At 38.1% G+C, this 21,224-nt stretch overlaps 1 protein-coding gene across 5 annotated transcripts in view; it reads left to right on the forward strand.

The window, feature by feature from the left end:
• The window catches only part of SCG3 (secretogranin III), a 97,424-nt gene that overhangs the window by 60,615 nt on the left and 15,585 nt on the right, over positions 1-21,224 (forward strand). For 3 of the 5 annotated variants that reach the window (XM_072808517.1, XM_072808516.1, XM_072808515.1), the window contains 9 exons: positions 4,276-4,475; positions 5,114-5,166; positions 5,731-5,776; positions 5,870-6,085; positions 11,006-11,148; positions 11,978-12,127; positions 14,547-14,724; positions 17,463-17,579; positions 19,869-19,952. In XM_072808517.1, the coding sequence (XP_072664618.1) occupies positions 4,276-4,475; positions 5,114-5,166; positions 5,731-5,776; positions 5,870-6,085; positions 11,006-11,148; positions 11,978-12,127; positions 14,547-14,724; positions 17,463-17,579; positions 19,869-19,952 (1,187 nt within the window). Of the gene's footprint in view, positions 1-3,977; positions 4,476-5,113; positions 5,167-5,730; positions 5,777-5,869; positions 6,086-11,005; positions 11,149-11,977; positions 12,128-14,546; positions 14,725-17,462; positions 17,580-19,868; positions 19,953-21,224 lie in introns of those variants that run through there. The other 2 variants (XM_072808519.1, XM_072808518.1) reach the window with 2 other exon arrangements.

A 21,224-nucleotide genomic window follows, 5' to 3' on the forward strand; every position in this document is an offset into this window, starting at 1 on the left:
TCCAAGCAAACCAACTGTCAAAATATTTATAAGGCAAGTGGGGAAGTTTGAATTCTGACTGGATATTTGATGATACTAAGGTAATATTATTATTATGATGTATGCTAAAGGTATTACAGTAATGTTAGGATAAAAGAAACTTTATCTCTTAGGTAAATATACTGACATAGTTATGGATGAAATGATATGAAGTCTGGGATTTTTACAGGTAAATAATCCATTGAGGGTGCAAAGTGGTTGGGAATATAAAATAAAAAGAGTAGTCATGAGATAATGACCATTAAAGTTGGATAATGAATACATGGGTGTTAATTTCAGGATTTTCTCTACTTTTGTGTTTGTTTGAAGTTTCCTATAATAAAACATCCAATAACTAATATAATTATTTTCCAATAATGAATAAAAACATCCTTCAAATATTTCTATATTCAAGACTCAGCTCAAAAGCCATCTTCACAGGGCACCTGGGTGGTTCAGTTGGTTAAGTGTCTGCCTTCAGCTCAGGTCATAATCTCAGGGTCCTAGAATCAGAGTCCCACCTGTGGCTCCCTGCTTAATGAGGAGCCTGCTTCTCTCTCTCTCCCTCTGCTGCTGCCCCTGCTTATTCTCTCTCTCTCTCTCTCTGTCAAATAAATACATAAAATCTTTTTTTGAAGATTTTATTTATTCATGAGAGACACAGAAAGAGAGAGGCAGAGACACTGGCAGAGGGAAAAGAAGCAGGCTTCATGCAGCCATGCCCAAAGTGGGACTTGATTCCAGGACTCCAGGATCACGCCCTGGGCCAAAGGCAGGTGCTCAACCGCTGAGCCACTCAGGCATCCTTAAATAAAATCTTTTTAAAAAATGGCAGCCCTGGTGGCCCAGCAGTTTAATGCCACCTTCAGCCCAGGGTTGTGATCTTGGGGACCCAGGATCAGGTCCTGCGTTGGTTTCCCTGCATGGAGCCTGCTTCTCCCTCTGCCTGTCTCTCTCTCTGTCATGAATAAATAAATAAAATCTTTTTTTTAAAAAGGCATCTTCTCCACCAGTGAATGAGAGCATGACAAACAATCCACGTGTGTGTTCACCTATACACAGAAAGCACTGACAAACTACCTGTACATTACATGATGCCTATTTTATGATACTCTGATCTGTGTCAATGACACTTGTAGTTTCAACATTTTTTACACTATTCAATGTTTACAGTGTAGGTATACACACTAATCAAATATTTTATTTTATTTTATTTTATTTTTATTTTTTTAATTTTTATTTATTTATGATAGTCACACAGAGAGAGAGAGAGAGAGAGGCAGAGACATAGTCAAAGGGAGAAGCAGGCTCCATGCACCGGGAGCCCGATGTGGGATTCGATCCCGGGTCTCCAGGATCGCGCCCTGGGCCAAAGGCAGGCGCCAAACCGCTGCACCACCCAGGGATCCCTAATCAAATATTTTAATCTTATTATTAAGAAAAGAGATATATTCTCTTTGAAATTTTGCCTGACCATTCATTCCATTATTTGCACACCACCTAAAATCTGCACATAAAAGAGAGGACCCATAACACATGTCTGTGCATATTTGTTCTCTTATATTTAAATGAGATCAATGTGTAGAACATGAAAACTACACAGTAAATAGTTATGTTCGTTGTTGTTGTTATAATTACAGTCCTTTGTCTTTATTAGGCTGTAAGACTAGCAGTGGCCATCTTATTTGTCTTGGTACACCCAGCAATTATCTCAATACCTGCTACATTTCAAGTGCTCAATAAATATCTGCTAAATGAATAATGAAACTTAGGATCACTCCATTCAGACCTACACTGAGTCCAGCAGAAACATCCATAAGACTTAGGAATGTAAATCCATGCCTTAGAGTTTATTCAGTGTTCCACAGCTCATTTGATAAGAAACATAACATGTACCTAGATTCAGTGTACATTTAACACAGTCACTTTGAGAAATGGCAGAGAAAGGTCAAACACCTTTTTAAAAAATTTTTGGTAAGCGATGCAACGTACTTAGTAGCTATCCCTTACCTTCACTCCACCTGAACCTCTCTCTCAACTGCAAATATATATTGAGGGGAGAGATAAGTCAGAAACAAGACAAATAAAAGAATGAGGCTAAATGGGTAAAGGGAGTGGGAGGTATAAGGCTTCCAGTTATGAAATGAATAAGTCACCAGGATGAAAGGCACATTATAGGGAATATAATCAATTGTATTGTGATAGTGTCATATGTTGACAGATGGTAACTACACTTGTGGTGAGCACAACATAATATATAAAATTGTTGAATTACTATGTTGTACACCTGAAACTAGTGTTACATTGTGTGTCAACTATATTTCAATTAAAAAATGGGAGAAAATGGTTTAAAAAATAGTGTAAGACTGAGGAATGAGGTAAGCAAGAGTGAATGTCAGGATTAGTGAATGGCTATTTCACGTAATATTCGTCAATGTTCTTAAGTGCTGAAAACATTTCATAACCTATTTTTAGGCTGTGTCAAAATATTCTTGGCATCAAAAGGACTTGATCAAAACATGTACCATTTGATCCCCACAATAACATTATGAGATAAACAGAGCCTGTCATCTCTGTTTTAAAGAAGCGGAACCTGAGGAAATTTACTCTTCAATCAGCTGGGATCTTAAATTGTTACAATTTTTTTTAATGCAGTATCCTGGGATAATAATGCTGTGTTATCACTGCCAAGAAACAACTATTTGTTTTGAAATAGCTGTTAGATTGAAAGTACTCTTCAGATTCTTAAGGAAAGTATTTGAGTGACTTCCAAACTCAAAAACCTTCAGAAAAAGGGAGATTTGTTTATTAGCTTGTTTGTTTGTTTGTTTTTAGGTACTTGAATTACTAACTTGCTCCTTGAAAAGCAAGGGTGCAGAAATCAAAGGCCTGATTGTGCTGAATCCTTCTATTTGGTCATTATTCAGATTGGTTCCCAGAATGCCACAGTCCAAAGGAAAGGTTCCAAGCTTCTTTTAAAAATCAGAAACTAAAGAGCTTACTCAGCATCCTGCTCACATTACTGTTTCTTGTATTCATCATTTAAAAGTCTTTTGATAACTTCTTTTATGCTATAATGTTAGGCTTTGGGGGAATATTCTCAGAAGGTAGGAAGCACCTAGTTACGATGCAACATACTAGTTACGATGACCTAGTTGACCTAGTTACGATGTAAATGCTTTTTGTGACTCTCCCCTCTCTTCAAAGACCTTTGGAACAGCCAGGCCCTTAGGCATAATTGAACCCTGGGGAAGAATTTTACTGAAATGCAGGTTGGTTGGTTGGTTGGTTGGTTTTGTGGTGCTTGTACTGATGAAGAGGGAGCTTTCCCCTTAGTGGGGAAGGGGAAATTTTACAATGAAACTGGCCCTTGATGTTTACCTACCCGCGACTGATGAGGGCATCCATGCTTAGGGGAACAGGTAATAATTTTTTTAGTTCTGCTTCAGCATCTAGGAGAGTGAGAATGCATCGCAGCAATCTACCTGAAAGAACGTCCCTTGAATTCCCCAATTCAAAAGACTGCGTAGAGCTAAGACAGAAATAAGAGCACCAAGGGACTTTTTGTATGCCAACTCATCACAAAGGCAGGGCTTTTCTAAGGATGTAAGAATCATGTCTACATTTTGGGTACAGGAGGTAGAGTGCAAATACGGGATTCAGGAGCAGATACCCCAGAACTATCCGAAGGCAGAAACCTTCATACAAGGTTATCTAGCTCTCCTTGACAGGTACAAGGGCAGGGAGGCATCTGGTCCTTGAAGTAACGTTCAGTTGGGAAGTTACGACAATGACGTCCAAGTCTATGGCAATCCAGGTGACCCTGAGCGCAGGAGCCCGGTAGGACTGCGGCACAGACTCCTCCGCTGGCCTGCCAGTCGCCCCTCCCCCCTCGCCTTCCCGGGGGATTGGAGTAGCTGGAGTCGCTGACGCCATCCCTTCCCGCCTCTGGCTGTCAGGGAGCATGCGCCTCCGTCCTCACTTCCTCTCAAGGAAGGGGAGAGTAAGGCTACGCCCTAGGCGACCCGCGGCCGGCCCCGCGTCACGGGAACTTCAGCACCCAGAGCGCGGACAGCGCTCTCCTCCACCTGAGGACCTGACTCGGGAGCGCCCGCCCGCCCCGAGCCTTTGGGATCCCTGCACCCGGCAGCCGAGCCCAGAGCTCCAGCGGCCGCCGGGCGCCTGCCGCCCTCCCTCCCCTCACCCGCCCTCTTAGCTCTTCCTGTTTTTACTCCTCCTTTTCATTCATAACAAAAGCCACAGCTCCGGGAGCCCGGGAGCCCGGCGCCAGGCAGTTTCGGAAGCCAAGCGTGGAAGCATGGGGTTCCTTTGGACCGGCACTTGGATTCTGGTGTTGGTGCTCCAAAGCAGCCCAACTCAAGCTTTCCCCAAGCCGGGAGGCAGTCCAGGTACGCGGGCACTTGTCTTTCCACCTCCTTTGATTTCGCCAAGAAAAGGTAAAGCGTGAACCGTGAACTGCCTTGCCTCGTTTTCTGATCAGGTCGTATCTGTGCATATTGATGGAGAAATCAGTTGGAATTTAGAGACAGAAAGATTTTTTTTCTTCCCCTCACACTTTTTGAATGATAGAGTAATAATGAGTTGTTTTGAAATATCTTATTTTGAAACTGGTCGGGGGGTGGTGGTTTCTCTGCCTTAAAAAAAAGTGACTTTTTTTCTTTTTTTAGTTGTCTTACAACCTTTCTCAGATATGTATTCGTAATATGTGCAGCATATGACAAAAGAGCCTTTAATGTGCCAGTAATGCCACTCCACTCCAGATTATGCTCTAGTTGGAAACAGCTGTTAAGCCAAGTGTTAGAACTATATGTTAGATTGATAACATTTCTGGGCAGAAAAATAAAAGTGTAATTCTATTAACTTAGCAAGTACACCAGGATAAGAAGCAAGGCAACGTTGATGATCATCATTATGTATAATCTTGATTATCTTTGTTAATACATGTTTTTGTTTCTCAGTCATCCGAAGACATTTCTCCTAATAATTTCTCTTTTTTGGAGATTTTATGTAGTAAGAGACGTATTGTGTCTTTCCACTGCACAATTAAATTTATATTTGTGTTTGATTATTCTAGACAAACCCCTACATAATAGAGAATTAAGTGCAGAAAGACCTTTGAATGAACAGGTAGGTCAAAAGTCAGACTGTAAATGCTATTTCATGCAGTTTCATTCAGTTATTATATTTAATGTTATTATGCTGTGGCTTTTTAGCCATTTTGAATTCACAAACTTCAGGAGCTTAGTAATAAATTGACAGAAATTAGAATGGAAAATATGGTTTGGGAAATTGTATGTCTTAACAGTTATTTACATAGAATAATGTATAATACATAGAACTGACTGTATAATATACATAGAATAATGTATAATACATAGAACTGACTGTATAATAACTGTTTAATACTCAGTATAATTACTGAGTAAGCTCAACATCACCTCCACTCTAAGACTGCTTGTCAGATTTATCTTTTACCAATATTACAGGAGAAGGGAATTAATATTTATAGACCATCTGCCCTTTATTTCATCTCATTTAATCCTTATGGCAATGCTTTGAAATAGAAAGTATTATCTACATTTTACAAATAAGAAAACTAAATCCCACAGAGATTAAATCATTTAGCTGTCATATTTGTTAAGTGGTGGAGCAATGATTTAAAACCAGGTCTACCTCCGATTTACTTCCCAGATTGCTGAAGCAGAAGCAGACAAGATTAAAAAAACATACCCTCCAGGTAAAAAGAAATTATGTTGATGTAATTTAATAATGTAGGTTATGAAAATCTTAACTAAAATGGATGTGTTTGGCTCCGGGGCTTTTCTTACAGAAAATAAGCCAGGTGAAAGCAATTATTCCTTTGTTGATAACTTGAACCTGCTAAAGGCAATAACAGAAAAGGAAAAAATTGAGAAAGAAAGACAATCCATTAGAAGCTCCCCATATGATAATAAATTGAATGTGGAAGATGTTGATTCAACCAAGAATCGAAGACTGATTGATGATTATGATTCTACTAAGAGTGGACTGAATCATAAATTTCAAGGTAAATGAGGAAAAAGAACTTTTGCTTCCTATTTTTTCTCTTGGAGTCTCCCCATTGTGGTTTAAGAGAAAGTCCTATGTTTTAAAAATAGACTTTGTATATTCGTAGTCCCTTATTAGTCAGGACCAAAATTAGACAAAGCCCAAATTTTGGTGAGGCCTTAGCTCTACAAAAGTCCGAATTTTATTTACTCTTTTTAAGATTCCTTTACTGATGCTTTGAAATCAGTTTAAATCTGCTATCTATATTTTATGTTATTGAATTCATTTTAACATTCCAATTTATTTTAATTATTAGTACAAAGAAAATATCATAATTCTCAAATAACTAAATCAATAAAATACTCCTCGCAAAAGCTAAAATATCCATTACTTTCTTTTCAGTGTTCTTTTCGTAGTCCTTTCTCTCTTTTCGTAGTCCTTTCTCTCTAGGTCATTCTAACCTTTCCATGGTCTTAATTATGATCTATAGCCTAATGTCTTGTAACACTAGCCCAGACTTCTTCTCCAAGATTATATATATATATATATATATATATATATAACCTATATATAAAATGGGTTTTTTTTCCTCCATCCTTGATCACTATCATCCTTGTCCAAACTCTAATCATGTTTCACTTGAACTACAGCAAAATCTTCTAATGGATCTTCCAGCATCCACTTGGCCTTTCAACATCTCCGAGCTGTCAGAGTGATCTTTTCAACACACAAGTATGAACTTGTCACTCTTGCATAAAATCCATTAGTAGATTCTTATTTCTCTTGGGATAAAACCCAAAATCCTTAACGTGGCTTCTATAGTCCTGGAAGGACAGATTTCTATATTCATCCAGTACACATGATCTGATAGAAACCTGTCCTTTTCATTCCTGACACTTACTGTAATTTATAATTTTACAATCCTAAGTGTGACTACTTATGATTTATGTCTTTCTCCTTAATTAAACTGAAAACTTCACTAGTTGTATACCCAATGTCTCAATGCTTATGAAATCACTATGAATAGATGTATAAATGAGCAAATAAATTCATACACAGGGAATAAATGAACCACTATATCTGAGCATTGAGAAAGAGAGGAAGAGAGTGTATTTTCAGTGCTGAAGACCACTGCTTAAGAGTGACTACAGATTTTCTTTAATGTTCTTATTCTGCTGTATGGTCACAAGAGAATTATGCTAGTTTTCTCTGCCAGGGAACAACTACTAAATAAATATGATTTTCATTGGATATCATGGCCTGAGAAAAATTCAGAAGTGTGTTGTAAGTGAATGGGATAGAGGAGATGGCTTATATTTTGAAACATTACTGGAAATTTGTTTCTCTTGAATTCTACTTTTTAAACCGAAAATTTTGGGGGGCACCTGGGTGGCTCAGTGGTTGAGTGTCTGCCTTCAGCTCGCAGGCACAGGTGTGATCCCAGGGTCCTGGGATCGAGTCCCGCATCGGGCTCCCTGCAGGAAGCTTGCTTCTACTTCTACCTATGTCTCTGCCTCTCTGTGTGTCTCTCATGAATAAATAAATAAAATCTTTTTAAAAAGAACCCTAAAATATTTGGCCTAGAAATAAATAGACACTGGGTATAGCTACATACAAAACAGTTTCAACCACTTTGATTAAACCAATTGTTTGATATAATAAAATTTTAAAAAATAGTGTAATGCTTGTTTTACTACATTTTTTTTTGCTCAAACTGGTTGTATGTCCAGGCAGCGGCATAGCTCTGTTTGTGATCTGGCCACTAACTTGAGTAACTTATTTTTTTTTAATTGTTCAACATTTTATTACCATCCCAAATGGGTTCAGAACTATCAATTACTAGACCTGATAGCTCTAGGTTTACTTTAGAAGTCATTTCAAGTCCTCTTGAGACTACAGAGAAGACTCTTGGGGAGAATAGTCTATGAGTGGATTACTGGCCTCTTCTTATACCTTGGAAGTCCTGGAACCAGGTGGGTTTGGGGTCACCAAGTTAATTGGAACGTCAAAGGCATGCAGACTTATACCCCAGAAGACAGTGTGAGGGTGCCAAACTTCTGCAGGGTACTTTTACACCTTTAGGAAACCTCCAGATGGGCTTTTTCTGTGTTTTCTACAGTATATGTGATTCAGGATTTTTCCAAGTTTCTTTTATGAAGTAGTGCTTTGGGGCGCCTATGTACATTTACCAAATGAATATTCATTGAGCTATGTTTACTATGTTTCAAACTATGAACTAGACAATAAGCTCTGTGTAGTTAGGCATCATGCCTAAACTATAAGTCTATTTCCAGTTCTGGCCCATATTAAGACTTCAGTAAATATTGATTGGACAGGGGATCCCTGGGTGGCTCAGCGGTTTAGCGCCTGCCTTTGGCCCAGGGCACGATCCTGGAGTCCCTGGATCGAGTCCCATGTCGGGCTTCCGGCATGGAGCCTGCTTCTCCCTCTGCCTGTGTCTCTGCCCCCCTTTCCCTCTCTCTCTATCATAAATAAATAAATACATCTTTAAAAATAAAGATAAAAAATTGATTGGACAAATGAATGTCAGGTGCCATAAATAGATGCCAAGTATTCAATGACTTGGAAAATGGTCCTTCTACACCCACCTAGAATGTTGTAGCTGCTTTAAAAAAGATATGGATGTTGAACTCATGTTTGGTTTCCCTCCGAGGGTATATAAGAGGGTAAAATATACCTTCGTGAGCAGTAGAAAAGTCACTCTGAATGATTCTGTCCATTTTAGAAAAGCCAAGGAAAATTAGTGGAAGGTAAAGAGCAATGCCCAAGTGGTCAACTATTAACTTCATCCAGCAAAGGTCTGCTAAGGGAGTCCTAAGCTCCTGGCTCAAGAGAACACAGCGGTGCAGCAGAGCAAAGAGGCTGTTTTTTTCTGAGTGTTGGTTATGTTCTCCCTGTTATGAAGTAAATGAACTGAAAAAACAGTCATCTCAGTTATTTTCCAGCTCCGGCAGGCAACCAGTACTCTTCTTTTTTTTCAGATCCTGAGGGATTAAGTGGGAAGGGAAATAAATTTTTCCACCTCTGCATAGATCTTGGTAGTTTCTGCTCCACATATTCCCCAGAGTCTGCCTTGCAATCAGCAAAAGGAAAAAATCAGACCTAAATAACAGTGAGTCTCTGCTCCTGAAAAAAATGGATGAAGAACCCAATTTTCAGTCAGTCAGGAGATGAACTGATTTTATGGTTTTTTTCTTAGGATCTTTTCTGTTTATTAGTCACCCTGGTACATAAGCATCAAAGGGCTCATAGCTAATGGGTTTGTCGACAGTTCAGCAATAATATACTGCCAGGAATTTTCCAGTCTTCCATGTATAATCACCCTTTTCAGTTTCCTAAGCTTTTCAAACAACAAGAAAATGTTCTGCCTAAGGCAGCATATATCTTCAGCTATATAGGTTCTGGAAGAAAGGTTGTTAGGGAAATTTCTCATTTGAATCCCAAAAGACATGGAAGAAAAGGACAGAATCAGAATAGAAATACTAGGCTCCTCTTTCTTTGAGGAAATATGATCAGAATTATTCAGGCAGAATTTGACCAGAGATTCAATTTCCATTTTCTCTAGAAGATAACTGCATTTGGTACAAATCCACTATATATGATAATTTTTAGCTTTCATATAATACTACACATTAGCTTTCATATAGTACCTTGCAATTTAAAAGGTGCATTTAGATCTTATTCCATCTGATACTCATAATAATCACATGAAACAAATAATATTATTATTTCCCTTTACAGTGGTCCAAGGATATATAGATAACAAGTGGTATCGTAGGCTAAAATTCTGATCTTTCCCATCTGTCTAGAGGTGACAGGAAGAGTTAAATGCTTTCTAAACTTGCACATATTAATATATTGCTTGGTGTGGTATATGTTAGAAAAGACCAGTTAATTCCTGAGAGTTGTCTTGGACCTGGTGCAATGCTTCCTTGCCACCAACTCTTCTGTGTCCTCCCTTTCTCTCAGGATGAGCTCTTGCTTTACTTTGAATTAGTGCTGCCAAGTGTATTCCCAGGAAAGCCAAGGATACATATTTGCAAGCATCTCTGCAGAGATTTACATATATTTACATATTGCTTTGTACAAATCTGTTGTCTCATTTTATTTTTTTTTTTAAGATTTTATTTATTTATTCATGAGAGACGGAGAGAGACAGAGACACAGGCAGAGGGAGAAGCAGGCTCCCCGCAGGAAGCATGATGCCAAACTCGATCCTGGGACTGGGGATCATGCCCTGAGCCAAAGGCAGACGCTCAACCACTGAGCCACCCAGGCGTCCCTATTGTCTCATTTTGAAAATTTAAATTTCAGACACATACACTAAGTTCCCTATTCTCTAGAGAAAGGGGCTTATCAAATTAAGCTGTCTTCCATAAAGGAGTTCTGACACACATTCGGTTAGAAGTAAATATTTATTCCAGATAAGTCATAAAATCTTCGATACATCCTCTCTGATTCTGAGTGTGAGGCAGATTCCCCGTCCCCAGCCCAGGAATTTGTCAGAAGAAATACATGCGTAGATATTACTAGTCCACTCCTTGTATGGAAATGGAATATCAAATTATATGGAAAGGTGTTTTGGCCAATACGGCATACTGCATAAATATGGCACACTGTAAAATCTTAATATACAATCTTGTTTTTATTATTAATGAAAATAAAAAAATGGAGAGGCCTTTTGTGTTGTCTTAAGATCTTCCTTTTTCTTAAAAATCACATAAGAAGCTTTCAGAATTTCCATTATCATCCTAGTTTCTTCCCTTTAAGTAAAATTTTACTTCAAACCAGGGTTTTTGTGGACCAAGTAACACCATAAATACATTCCAAATAAATCTAAGTGTACAAATTAAAAATATAATATCCATGAAATAGGCCCGTGATAACTACAATGTGAGGCTGTGATTACTTTGTCTAGATGATCCAGATGGCCTTCATCAACTAGATGGAACTCCTTTAACTGCTGAAGACATCGTCCAGAAAATTGCTACCAGGATTTATGAGGAAAATGACAGAGGAGTATTTGACAAGATTGTTTCTAAACTGCTGAATCTTGGTCTAGTAAGTCATGCATGAGAATAAACCCATTTCTTAGTACAGTTTGGAATGGGCTAAGAAGCCAAGCCATGTGATCCAAATAGCCAAATATTTATAATACATCTACTTTATATTAAACATAGGTTTTGAGAACAAGTAAGACAACATTCTTCTAGGAACTTATAATCTACCAGAGGAACTACACATATGCACACATGCCCACAATGCAAGCTGCATCAGAACCATAAAAGTAGTTCAGCATGCCAGAGGATGGACTATATCCAGTTGGGGAATAAGTAAGAGCTTCAGAGAAGCAGGTGTTTGAAGTCAGCTTAAAAGGATGGTTAAGATTTAATGAACAGCAGTACATGTTTTATGATACATGATGATAACAGATACATGAATTGTGAGAAAAGAATAACAGGAGCAAAGACCTGCAACTTTTGGGAAACTGTAAGCAATTTAAGTCCCTCAGCCTGGCTCCCAGCCTTTATACAGCCCTATCAGGCTTTAGTAGGGTACTAAATTTGCCTGTTTCAGTGGTTACCTAGGCATGACCTGCATCTGAGGGTGGAGAAATAACCCTCAAGATGTTTCTCAAAATAAATATTCCATGGATTCCAAAAGACAGGCCTGATCACTTGCATGACCAAAGGCACTTTTTCCCAGGAGTGCTGGGGTAGTCACTAGAATGGCCAGCAACTAATACAGGTATAAACAAGGGTTATCTAGAAAGAAGGACCAAAAGATTCTCTCAACTTCTAAAAATCTATTCAACTGCAGAATTTAATCTAGACTTTTTAATCACAAGTTTGAGAATAACAGTTATATATATTTTCACTCTTTGTAACAGATCACAGAAAGCCAGGCACACATACTAGAAGATGAAGTAGCAGAAGTTTTACAGAAATTGATCTCAAAGGAAGCCAACACTTACGAGGAGGAACCCAATAAACCGACAAGTGTGACTGAGAGTCAGGCTGGAAAAATACCAGAGAAAGTGGTATGTATATATGAAATCATCTGCATGTTATAGATGTGTGTATGTGTCTGCTTGTATTTGTATATAATTAATACAATCTGTATATAATTAATATCTTCCTTGATACCAAAGAAGATTTGGTATGTGATTCGTTTGACCCAATTAAAATATATACTCACAAAATACTGTTAAGTTAAAAGATATAAATCAACTCTATGTTGAAAATGAAGATACACGTTATATTATATTCTACAGTAAAGGCTACGTCTTATACTGCTCAGTAAATTAACCCATAATGTTATGTGGAAATGTTATAACCATTCCACATAACAGCTGCTTGTATAATGTCAGAGAATTGGAACCAAATATTTCGCAGCTCTTTCAGTATACAACTTCTGTTCACAGAGTGTCATCATCTGCCTCCAGAACCCAAAAAAAGAAACCTGGGTTGATTTGATCCTCTGCCACACCATCCTGTATATCCCCAGAGCTAGTTGCCTGATACTGCCTGTTATATTCTGAGCTCTTCCACTTGCTCTATCCTCTTCTCATTGGTTTGGAGATCTGGAACCATCCTTTACTTCGACTAAGCATTCATCCTTCCTTCCTGTTCCTGGACTCTGTGCCTCTTCATCTTTTCTTGGCATCTGCCAAGCTACTAAAGTCTTTCTCCCGTCTTTGAATCCCTGTAAAACTCTAGTTGGAGCTGACCACAGAAGGATATAAGAAAATATTAAACTCTTCATCTCTCCTGTTTTCTCCACCAGAGGACCCAGATTCCATGGCTCTTCATCCCCTCCAACATCGTATCCCAAATACAAGGAAAAAGAATGTATAGGCCTATGATTATGTTTTAGAGGAAGCTAGAAAACAGAAATTGGGTCTGAATTTTTCTTTTACTAGGTAACATAAAGTTCTTTGGTCTCCCTATTTCTAATCACCAGCTTTCATTTTTTAAACAGCTTTTAAAAATCCACCCAAAACATTCTTGATCTATCAAAGAACTCATGACATTCACTCAAGCTTACCATCTGAACTGAAAGTGACATAGCTATTGTATTGTCCTGATCTTTCACTCCCATTTGTACTCCTTATTCACCCATCTCTAAAACATTCATATGCTTGACCTGTTCACTCATGTCATCTAAATGCATTAAAGCAAAGGAAATATTCATTCAATACATATTTATTGAGGTACCAGTTATGAACAAAGCACTGGGGATACAATACTCATTTAAAGAGATAGAATCCCTACTCTCATGTATCTTACGGTCTAATGGAAGAAGTAGATGGTCTTCAAATAGTCACCTATTTTAACTACAACTGCCTTAAGTTTTCTGAGGAAAGAAACCTGATTCTATGAGACCTTGTAAAAAAGGAACTTTTTCTGGACTTAAGCTCAGGGAAGGCTTCCCTGAAGAAGTGACTTGAGCCCAAACTGAAGGCTAAATAGGAGTTCACTTTGAGTGTGAGAGGCAGTATGTAAAGAAAAATGTGTGGAGTATCCAAGTAGCTGCAATAAGGGCAGGTTGGCTGGCATACAGAAAGAGCAATGAGAGATGAGCTTGAGGAGGTGGACCCAGGGCAGACCAGGCAAGGCCTTGGATTCTGATCTTCATTGTAGGACTAATAGGAAAATACTGGAGGATTTTAAGCAAAGGAGTTATGTGATCACATTTTAAAAAAGATAACTCTGGCTATAACACAGAAAATGCAGTGTTGGGAATCAATTAGAAGTAGTTGATGTGCCAGTTAGAAGGCAAGAGATGAAGGTACCTGGACTAGAGCCAGGTAATGGAGAAAGAGAGAAATTATAAATTTGGGATAAATTTTGAAAGTAGGACAAACAAGGCTACTGATGGATTAGATGAAGGAAATGAAGAGGAAGAGACAAGAAAGGCTTTTAAATTTCTGTCTAGTCCACTGAAGGGACAATGGATCATTACCTAACACTAGAAATGGAGCAGGTCTGGCAGAAAGAGTCCTGTGTACCCTTCCAGATAGCCCTTAAAATTTTACTGCAAAGTCCCCAAGGTATGACTGCTCTGCTGGTGTTAGATATTTTGACAGGCTTTCCTGTATCCTGTCATAGAGTCTGTGACTTCAAAGCTTGCCTTGGTAAAAGGCACTCTTATGAGGAGACACTCATGAGAACTGACAGAGGGGAACTTGGCCAAGTAGGAACCTAGAAATTCCCTGTCTATTCTCCAGGAGTAGGAGCCAGGGTCCTCAGGTGAAACATATGTCTCTTAGCCCCAATGACCTTTCCATGTGGCTAGATGCCCATGCCTGGAAATGGGTTTGATCCTCCAGGAGCTTGCAAAGGAGGACATGTTCTTGTACTTCACATTCAAGGGCACCACAGAGGAAAGAACTGAGCTGGAGTGTGATTCGTTCTAACAAAATTTTATTTTTTATTGATTTTTCCCCCCCAATGGAGACTCCAATGGCAGCAATTCAAGATGGTTTTACTAATGGACAAAATGATGAAACAGTCTCTAATACCTTAACCTTGACAAATGGCTTGGAAAGGAGAACTAAAATCTACAATGAAGATAACTTTGAGGAACTCCAATATTTCCCAAACTTCTATGCACTACTGAAAAGTATTGATTCAGGTAAACACTGTGACCATGTGGAATAGAAACATCAATTCCAGGAAATGTGTGGGTGGGTTCTTTTTCTTCCTGTTTTCAGTTTCTAAATACAATTTTGGATGACATATATTGTCAGTGGCCTCGGGGGAAAAGAGTTCATGTCCAATTTTTTCAAAGAAGTATACTAGTCATGAAAGTATTTAGGATAGGATAATCAGAAAAGGTGGAATTTTTGGATAATTTAATTTTCTTGCTACCAGAGGCTTCATTTATTTGTTCAACAAATAGTTACCAGGTATGCATGGTGTTTGTGACGTTGAAGTGAGTGCTGTGCAGATAAGGAGAGAAATCCGTGTCCCTGCCTGACCTGCTCAGCCTCAAATCTTTTTTTTTTTCAAGCCTCAAATCTTATTGTAAATCTTTTTTTTTTTTTTAAGGCTGTGTTCATTTTCCTCTTAGTGGGAGCAGTGTGTATAACATAATTTATCCTTTTTAAAAATAATTCAGATTTTTACTTTTTAGACATTTTCAGCTTCAGTCTTGAGATGAGTTAAAATAAACTAACACACTTGGGAAATGGTTTGTTTTTTAAAAATAAAGCCCTTAATGTGCTTTTTCTCTTAAATATACACCAAAATAAGTTAGCTGAAAATGTCGATTCATGTTTAATTTTGATAAATCTTCAAGGAAGTTAATAATGGGCAAATTTTCTGTTGTTACTATTGTCCAGATAGATACTCTTCTTTATGGCTTTTCTTCTCCCTTTTTAAAGACTCAGCCCCAGATTGAACATTTGTGATAAATATGTCCCCAAGAAGTGACCGTAAAGTGAGCTTTCATTTCTGGAGAACATCCATTGTCCTTTAATTCCAGATATTGGCCAGATGGCACCAGCCCCTCTGCTGGTGTCTGCAGGGCTTATACATCTTGAGGGTCCATTCTCAGCCATCTTGCCCCATTGGATGGCAAATGTCCAGCTCAGAACCTTTCTCATTTTGGTGAGTCACTTCTTGTCAGTGAAGAGCATCAGCATGACACCAAATACTATACAGATGTGACCTTGAACAAATACTGTGATGGCAGAAGTTATTTTCCAGCGCTTTTCTAGGATCTCTTCCCCATCTCCTCTCTCACCTTTCTTCTCTCCCAACTTTGGGACTTTCATGATATTTTAAAGATTCCACTGTATGGAATGCTTTTTATTTGTTTTTATCTTGCAGTTTCCTTGACCCCGTTCTTTATTTCCTTTATTTTTATAGAATTTTAATTTAAATACTTACACTAAAGTCTTTAACAAAACCCATCTTTCTCACCCAAGGTCTGAACTAACATAAAACAGGTAGAAAACCAAAATATTTCTGATACTAATGAAGTCTGGGTTATAAGGATTGTTAAGATGCAGCTTCGTGTGAGATCCAACAATGGGCTTGTTCACTCCCAATCTTCAGTCTAGTTTTTGAAACAGCCAATACCAAGGATAGTTTGATTCTACAGAGCAGGCATTTATCTCAGGACACTGCCTTTCACTGTTCCTGGGGAGCAAAAAGAAATATTCCAAATCCCTATAAGTCAAGAGATGTAGACTAATGGTCATTGTCTACTAACCTCATCTGTGGGAAGGATGAAAAGATTATCGGTGGTGAGAGGGGGCAGTGGGGGGATGTGGAGGCTAGGAGTTTTTAAGAGAAATCCTTCATGGCAGCTAAAAGAATAGGGAAAATAGGCTGCTGTCTAGTACCTTTCTTCAAAAATGGAAATAGATTTTTTAAACATTTTAGAACATCTATATATATTCTATATATATGTGGGTTCTATATATATGTGTCTCTGGATGGTGTGTGTGTGTGTGTGTGTGTGTGTGTGTGTGTGTGTATGGAATGACTATGGAATAATCAGCCATCCTCTTCCATCAAGATACAGAACAGTATGTCAAATCCTAAGAGTTCCTAAGAAACTTAATAGTGGTTACCTACAGGGACTAGGTGTGTGTGTGTGGGGGTGGGGGGGATGTTATTTCCATTATTATTTACTTCTTTACTGTCGGAATATTTTTGCTATATGCATATATTCTTTCAAATAAAATAAAGTTTAGAAAGCAATATTTACTGTTTAAAAATCAACCTTAAGTTTTAAAAAATAAAAATACATATATGTTTTTATTTTCAAATATTAAGTTTGATTAATGGGGTCATTCTTGCCCTCAAAAACATATAGCCTGAGTAAAGAAAAACCTGTTGGGTCATGAATCTTCTTTCTGAGTTCATATTACCTCAGGTTTTCTACCCTATTAATAAAGTATTTTAGATTAAAGTAAATCTTTTTGGAGAAGTTATAATTGCCCATTTCTGGAAAAGTTCAGTACACCTGTACATTATCCTGTATTCCCAATCAAATCTTAGACTTTTTATAAATTAAATATATGTGGTTTCAGCTATAAATGTAAGGAGAAATATTACAATAAATGCCATACTTCATAAACTGACACTGAAAGAGGAAGCTATACTCCACTAGTTTTTTGTTTTTTTGTTTTTAATTCTTTTATCTTAATCTTTAAAAAAGCAGGGAACCGGCTGAGTAGCTCAGTGGTTGAGCATCTGCCTTTGGCTCAGGTCGTGATCTCAGGGTCCTGGGATCAAGTCCCACATCAGGATCCCCACATGGAGCCTGCTGCTCCTTCTGCCTATGTCTCTGCCTCTCTCTCTCTCTGCCTCTCATGAATAAATAAAATATATTTTTAAGTATTTTGTCCTTTTATATAGAAAAAGAAGCAAAAGAGAAAGAAACACTGATTACTATCATGAAAACATTGATTGACTTTGTGAAGATGATGGTAAAATATGGTACAATATCTCCAGAAGAAGGCGTTTCCTACCTTGGTGAGAGTCCTACTTGTTTTGTTTTACTGTAAGAATTTTCATTGTCCAAAGTGAATTAGAGATTTGGCAATAATTCCCTCACAAATGTGATCATTTATGCCAAAATAGCCCGAATCATCTGAGTAACCAGAATTGACCAACTTGATAATGCATACAGATAAAATTAACCAGAAGTTTTCAACTCTTTATAGATATAGCTTGAGTACAAACATGCCACATTTATTACACTTTGCCTTATTAACATTTTCTAGATATCTTCATGGAAATAGCTTTATTAAAATTTGATTCTTTTTCTCAATTGTGTTTGAATGGCGAAGACTAAAATAGTTGATTTTAACTAGTGAGGTCTGTGTGTGGTGGGAAGGAAAGAGCAGTGGACTGAGCAGCAGAAGTGATGCCTCCTGGTCCAGCTCTGCAGAGACCAGCTCTGTCCCATGGGGGAGGGCACTCACCTTTCTTGACCTCAATTTCTGCATCTGTAAGATAAAGGACTTTGTGATCTATGATGGGGCTGGTTAACTACTTACTGCCCATGGACCAAATCTGGCCCATTACCTATTTTTGTATAACCAAGCTAAGAATTGCTTTTACATTTTTAAGTGTTTGAAAAAAAACAAAGAAGAATAGTATTCTATGACACAAGAAAGCTATATAAAATTCACATTTCAGGGTCTGTAACTAAAATTTTATTGGCATATAGCCACACTCATTTGTTCAATGTTGTCTATGACTGCTCTGTGCTACAATGCAGAGTTGAGTAGTTGCAACTGAGACCATACGACTCACAAAGCCAAAAAATATTTACTATCTGGCCTTTTACCAAAAAAGTTTGCTGACCTTTGATTCCTTGGATTTTGTAGATAAGCTTGGACATTCTCTGTGCATACAGGTTGTTTAAAAAAAAAAAAAAAAAAAAGCCTTAGGTTTTCCTGCTTGGTTTAATCAACAAATACCATTTCTCCCTGATGTCCTTTGGGCAAGATGACCTCACGGCCCCTTACTCTGATCTCTGACAGAGGAGGGAGAATTAGAAGAGAAAATCTCATAGGACAGAATAATCCAGAAGACTCTCTATGAACTCCATTTTTTTCCACATGAGAATTGTTTAACTGTTTTGTTTCTGATTACAAAAGAGCATATTTTTAAAAAATCAGTCAATGCAAAATGATGTTTAAAAAAAGTAAAAAAAAAAATCACTCATAATACTGGTACCCAGGTAATGTTCTGGTGTACATCCTTCTAGATATTTGTGTGTTTGTGCACGCACACACACACATATGTATATACCTTTGTTGTTTCTTTCCTTGTTTTATCTTGCTTAACAAAAAATGAGCTCACATCATATGTAATGTTTTGTGCCCGGCTTTGCTCAACAGTAGATCAAAGCAGTTGTTTCAGATCAGTCATTGTTTCATACCAATACCCTATGACTCCAAAATTCCACACTGAAGTAATTCATCCAATGGAAATAGATTAGAAATGCCACCAGGGCTTAGGTGTGAGGTAGGTATTTCCACTACTGTTTATAACTGTGCTATGCAGCATGGTAGTGGAAAAGGCATTCATTGCCTCATGTAACTGAGGAGTCTAGGGGTGGAGAGTTGTGTGTGTGTGGAGGGGGTAGTCTGACATTGGGTTTGTAAAGTCCACCAGTAGTGTGAAGAATCTGTCCCTCCCCATCTCCCGGCACTGATTTTCCATGTGTTGATTCATTCCAGACAAGCTGTTCTGTTATGGGAAAAAGATGGCTGGCAATCTCCATCCTCACAGTACAGCAATCCTGGCAAGAAAAGATCCTCTTTCCCCCAGTGGTCCCAGCATTGAATCTCATTGTCCTGGCTTGTGTCAGGAGCTCGCCTTTGAACCAACCACTCAGCCCAGCGTGGTGGAGCCCCTGAGGAGCCAGGCTTGGGTTATTAGGCCCCTCCTGAGTCAAATGTGCTGAGAATGGAAATGATCTGGGTTCTTCAAAGGAAAATCGAGGTGTAGTTACCAGAAGGTGTTGAGGAAGTCCAAACCACAGGTTCCCATTAAAAGTTCAACCCCGGATGTGTTCTAGCAGCGGCCACAGAGATGTAGAAGGAACTTCCGCAATTAACTGAGTAGGAGGCTGAATTAAGGATCCCAAATAGTGCATTCCTAGAAATAATATCCATGTCAAAGTATCTTAATTGCAGTGTTAATGCTTTGTGATATTTCTGATGAGGTTTAAACAGTTTTAGTAGAAGTTTGGTATCATCTTTCAGGAAATAAAATTATATTTCATATTTCTTCCCCTCCTCCCTCCAGAAAACTTGGATGAAACTATTGCTCTTCAGACTAAGAACAAGCTAGAAAAAAATGTTACTGACAATAAAAGCAAACTTTTCCCAGGTATGATTTATTTAACTATTTTTTTCTACCTTTGAGCATAATTGATCTTTGTGTGGTAAATAAGTTCAACAAACATTGATCAACAATTCTAGATTTCAAAAGTTTTAAAATCTGAAATCCAACCAGAGGACCAAGTAGCTATAACCTTGGCTATTTTGCGTTAGACTCAGCATAGAAATCTGATCCCAAGGAGCATTGAAGAGAAATGCAGGTCTTCCTGAAGATTCTTAGGAGGTCGCTGACAGGGAAGGGAGGAGACTGTATCACAAAACTGAGTCATTCTTCCTGCAAATCTCCTTTAGCCATTTTTTTTTCCTCTTCTAAGATCACCATTTCTCCAGTGCACTATCCCTGATCATGCATCCACTCTGTGCTGCCCCTCTCCTGGCTCTCCCCTTCCAAGTCTTCTCTCTCCTCTGAGACAGTCTGTGCCCCTGGGTAATGTGATTTACCCCCTTCTCTTGGTTTCTTCACTTGTGCATCTCTGCCCATCACCCTACGGAACCAAGCTGTGCAAAGGAGCTTGCTTTGAGTGGGGAGGGAGGAACAAAATGACAAAAATCACACGTTCATATGCTTAATCTTGTGTTCCTATCACAAAGGTTATGTACATATATTTTATGGAACATTATGCAGCACCTTAAAATGATGTTTCCAAGTAGTTTTTAATAACCTGGAAACATCTTTCTGTAATGATGTTAATGGCAAAAGCAAGGAACAAAATTGTACTGCAACTATGAAAAAAAATTGCACATCAAAAAATAGAGAGACCACAGCACTAGGAATGGATGTTTGCATAAAGAGGAAACAACTGACTTCTTTCTTCTTTCCTCTTTTTTCTATAGTAATAACCCTTTTATTGAAAAAGCGAAGCTATTTGTTAGGCTGCTTGACGTTTCCTATTTTATTAAACAGGGATACATTATAGTTGCTTTCAAGCAGTTAGCTACTTTAAGGTTTATGATGTTTTTAATTCAACATAAGATTGTTAGGAGAAATGCAGTTTTTTTCAATTCTTGTTTTCTCACCTTTTTTTTTTTGAAGTATAATTGATATGGAAATTAGTTATATTTAAGTACACAAGTGAACAAAGATAATCCCATCTTGACAGCAAGGGTCCAGTTCTCTTCTTTGCAGTAGGGCGACCATGGATAAGGGAGTATGAAGAAAGAGGCAGAAGGAAAGAAGTCTTGCCATAGCCCCAAATTCTTAGATGCTACTCCGAATTATAGAGTGTTCTTCAAAAAGACAACATCATGGAGAAATTGAACA

This window comes from Canis lupus, chromosome 32 (assembly GCF_048164855.1).
Source record: "Canis lupus baileyi chromosome 32, mCanLup2.hap1, whole genome shotgun sequence".
Taxonomy (NCBI): domain Eukaryota; kingdom Metazoa; phylum Chordata; class Mammalia; order Carnivora; family Canidae; genus Canis; species Canis lupus.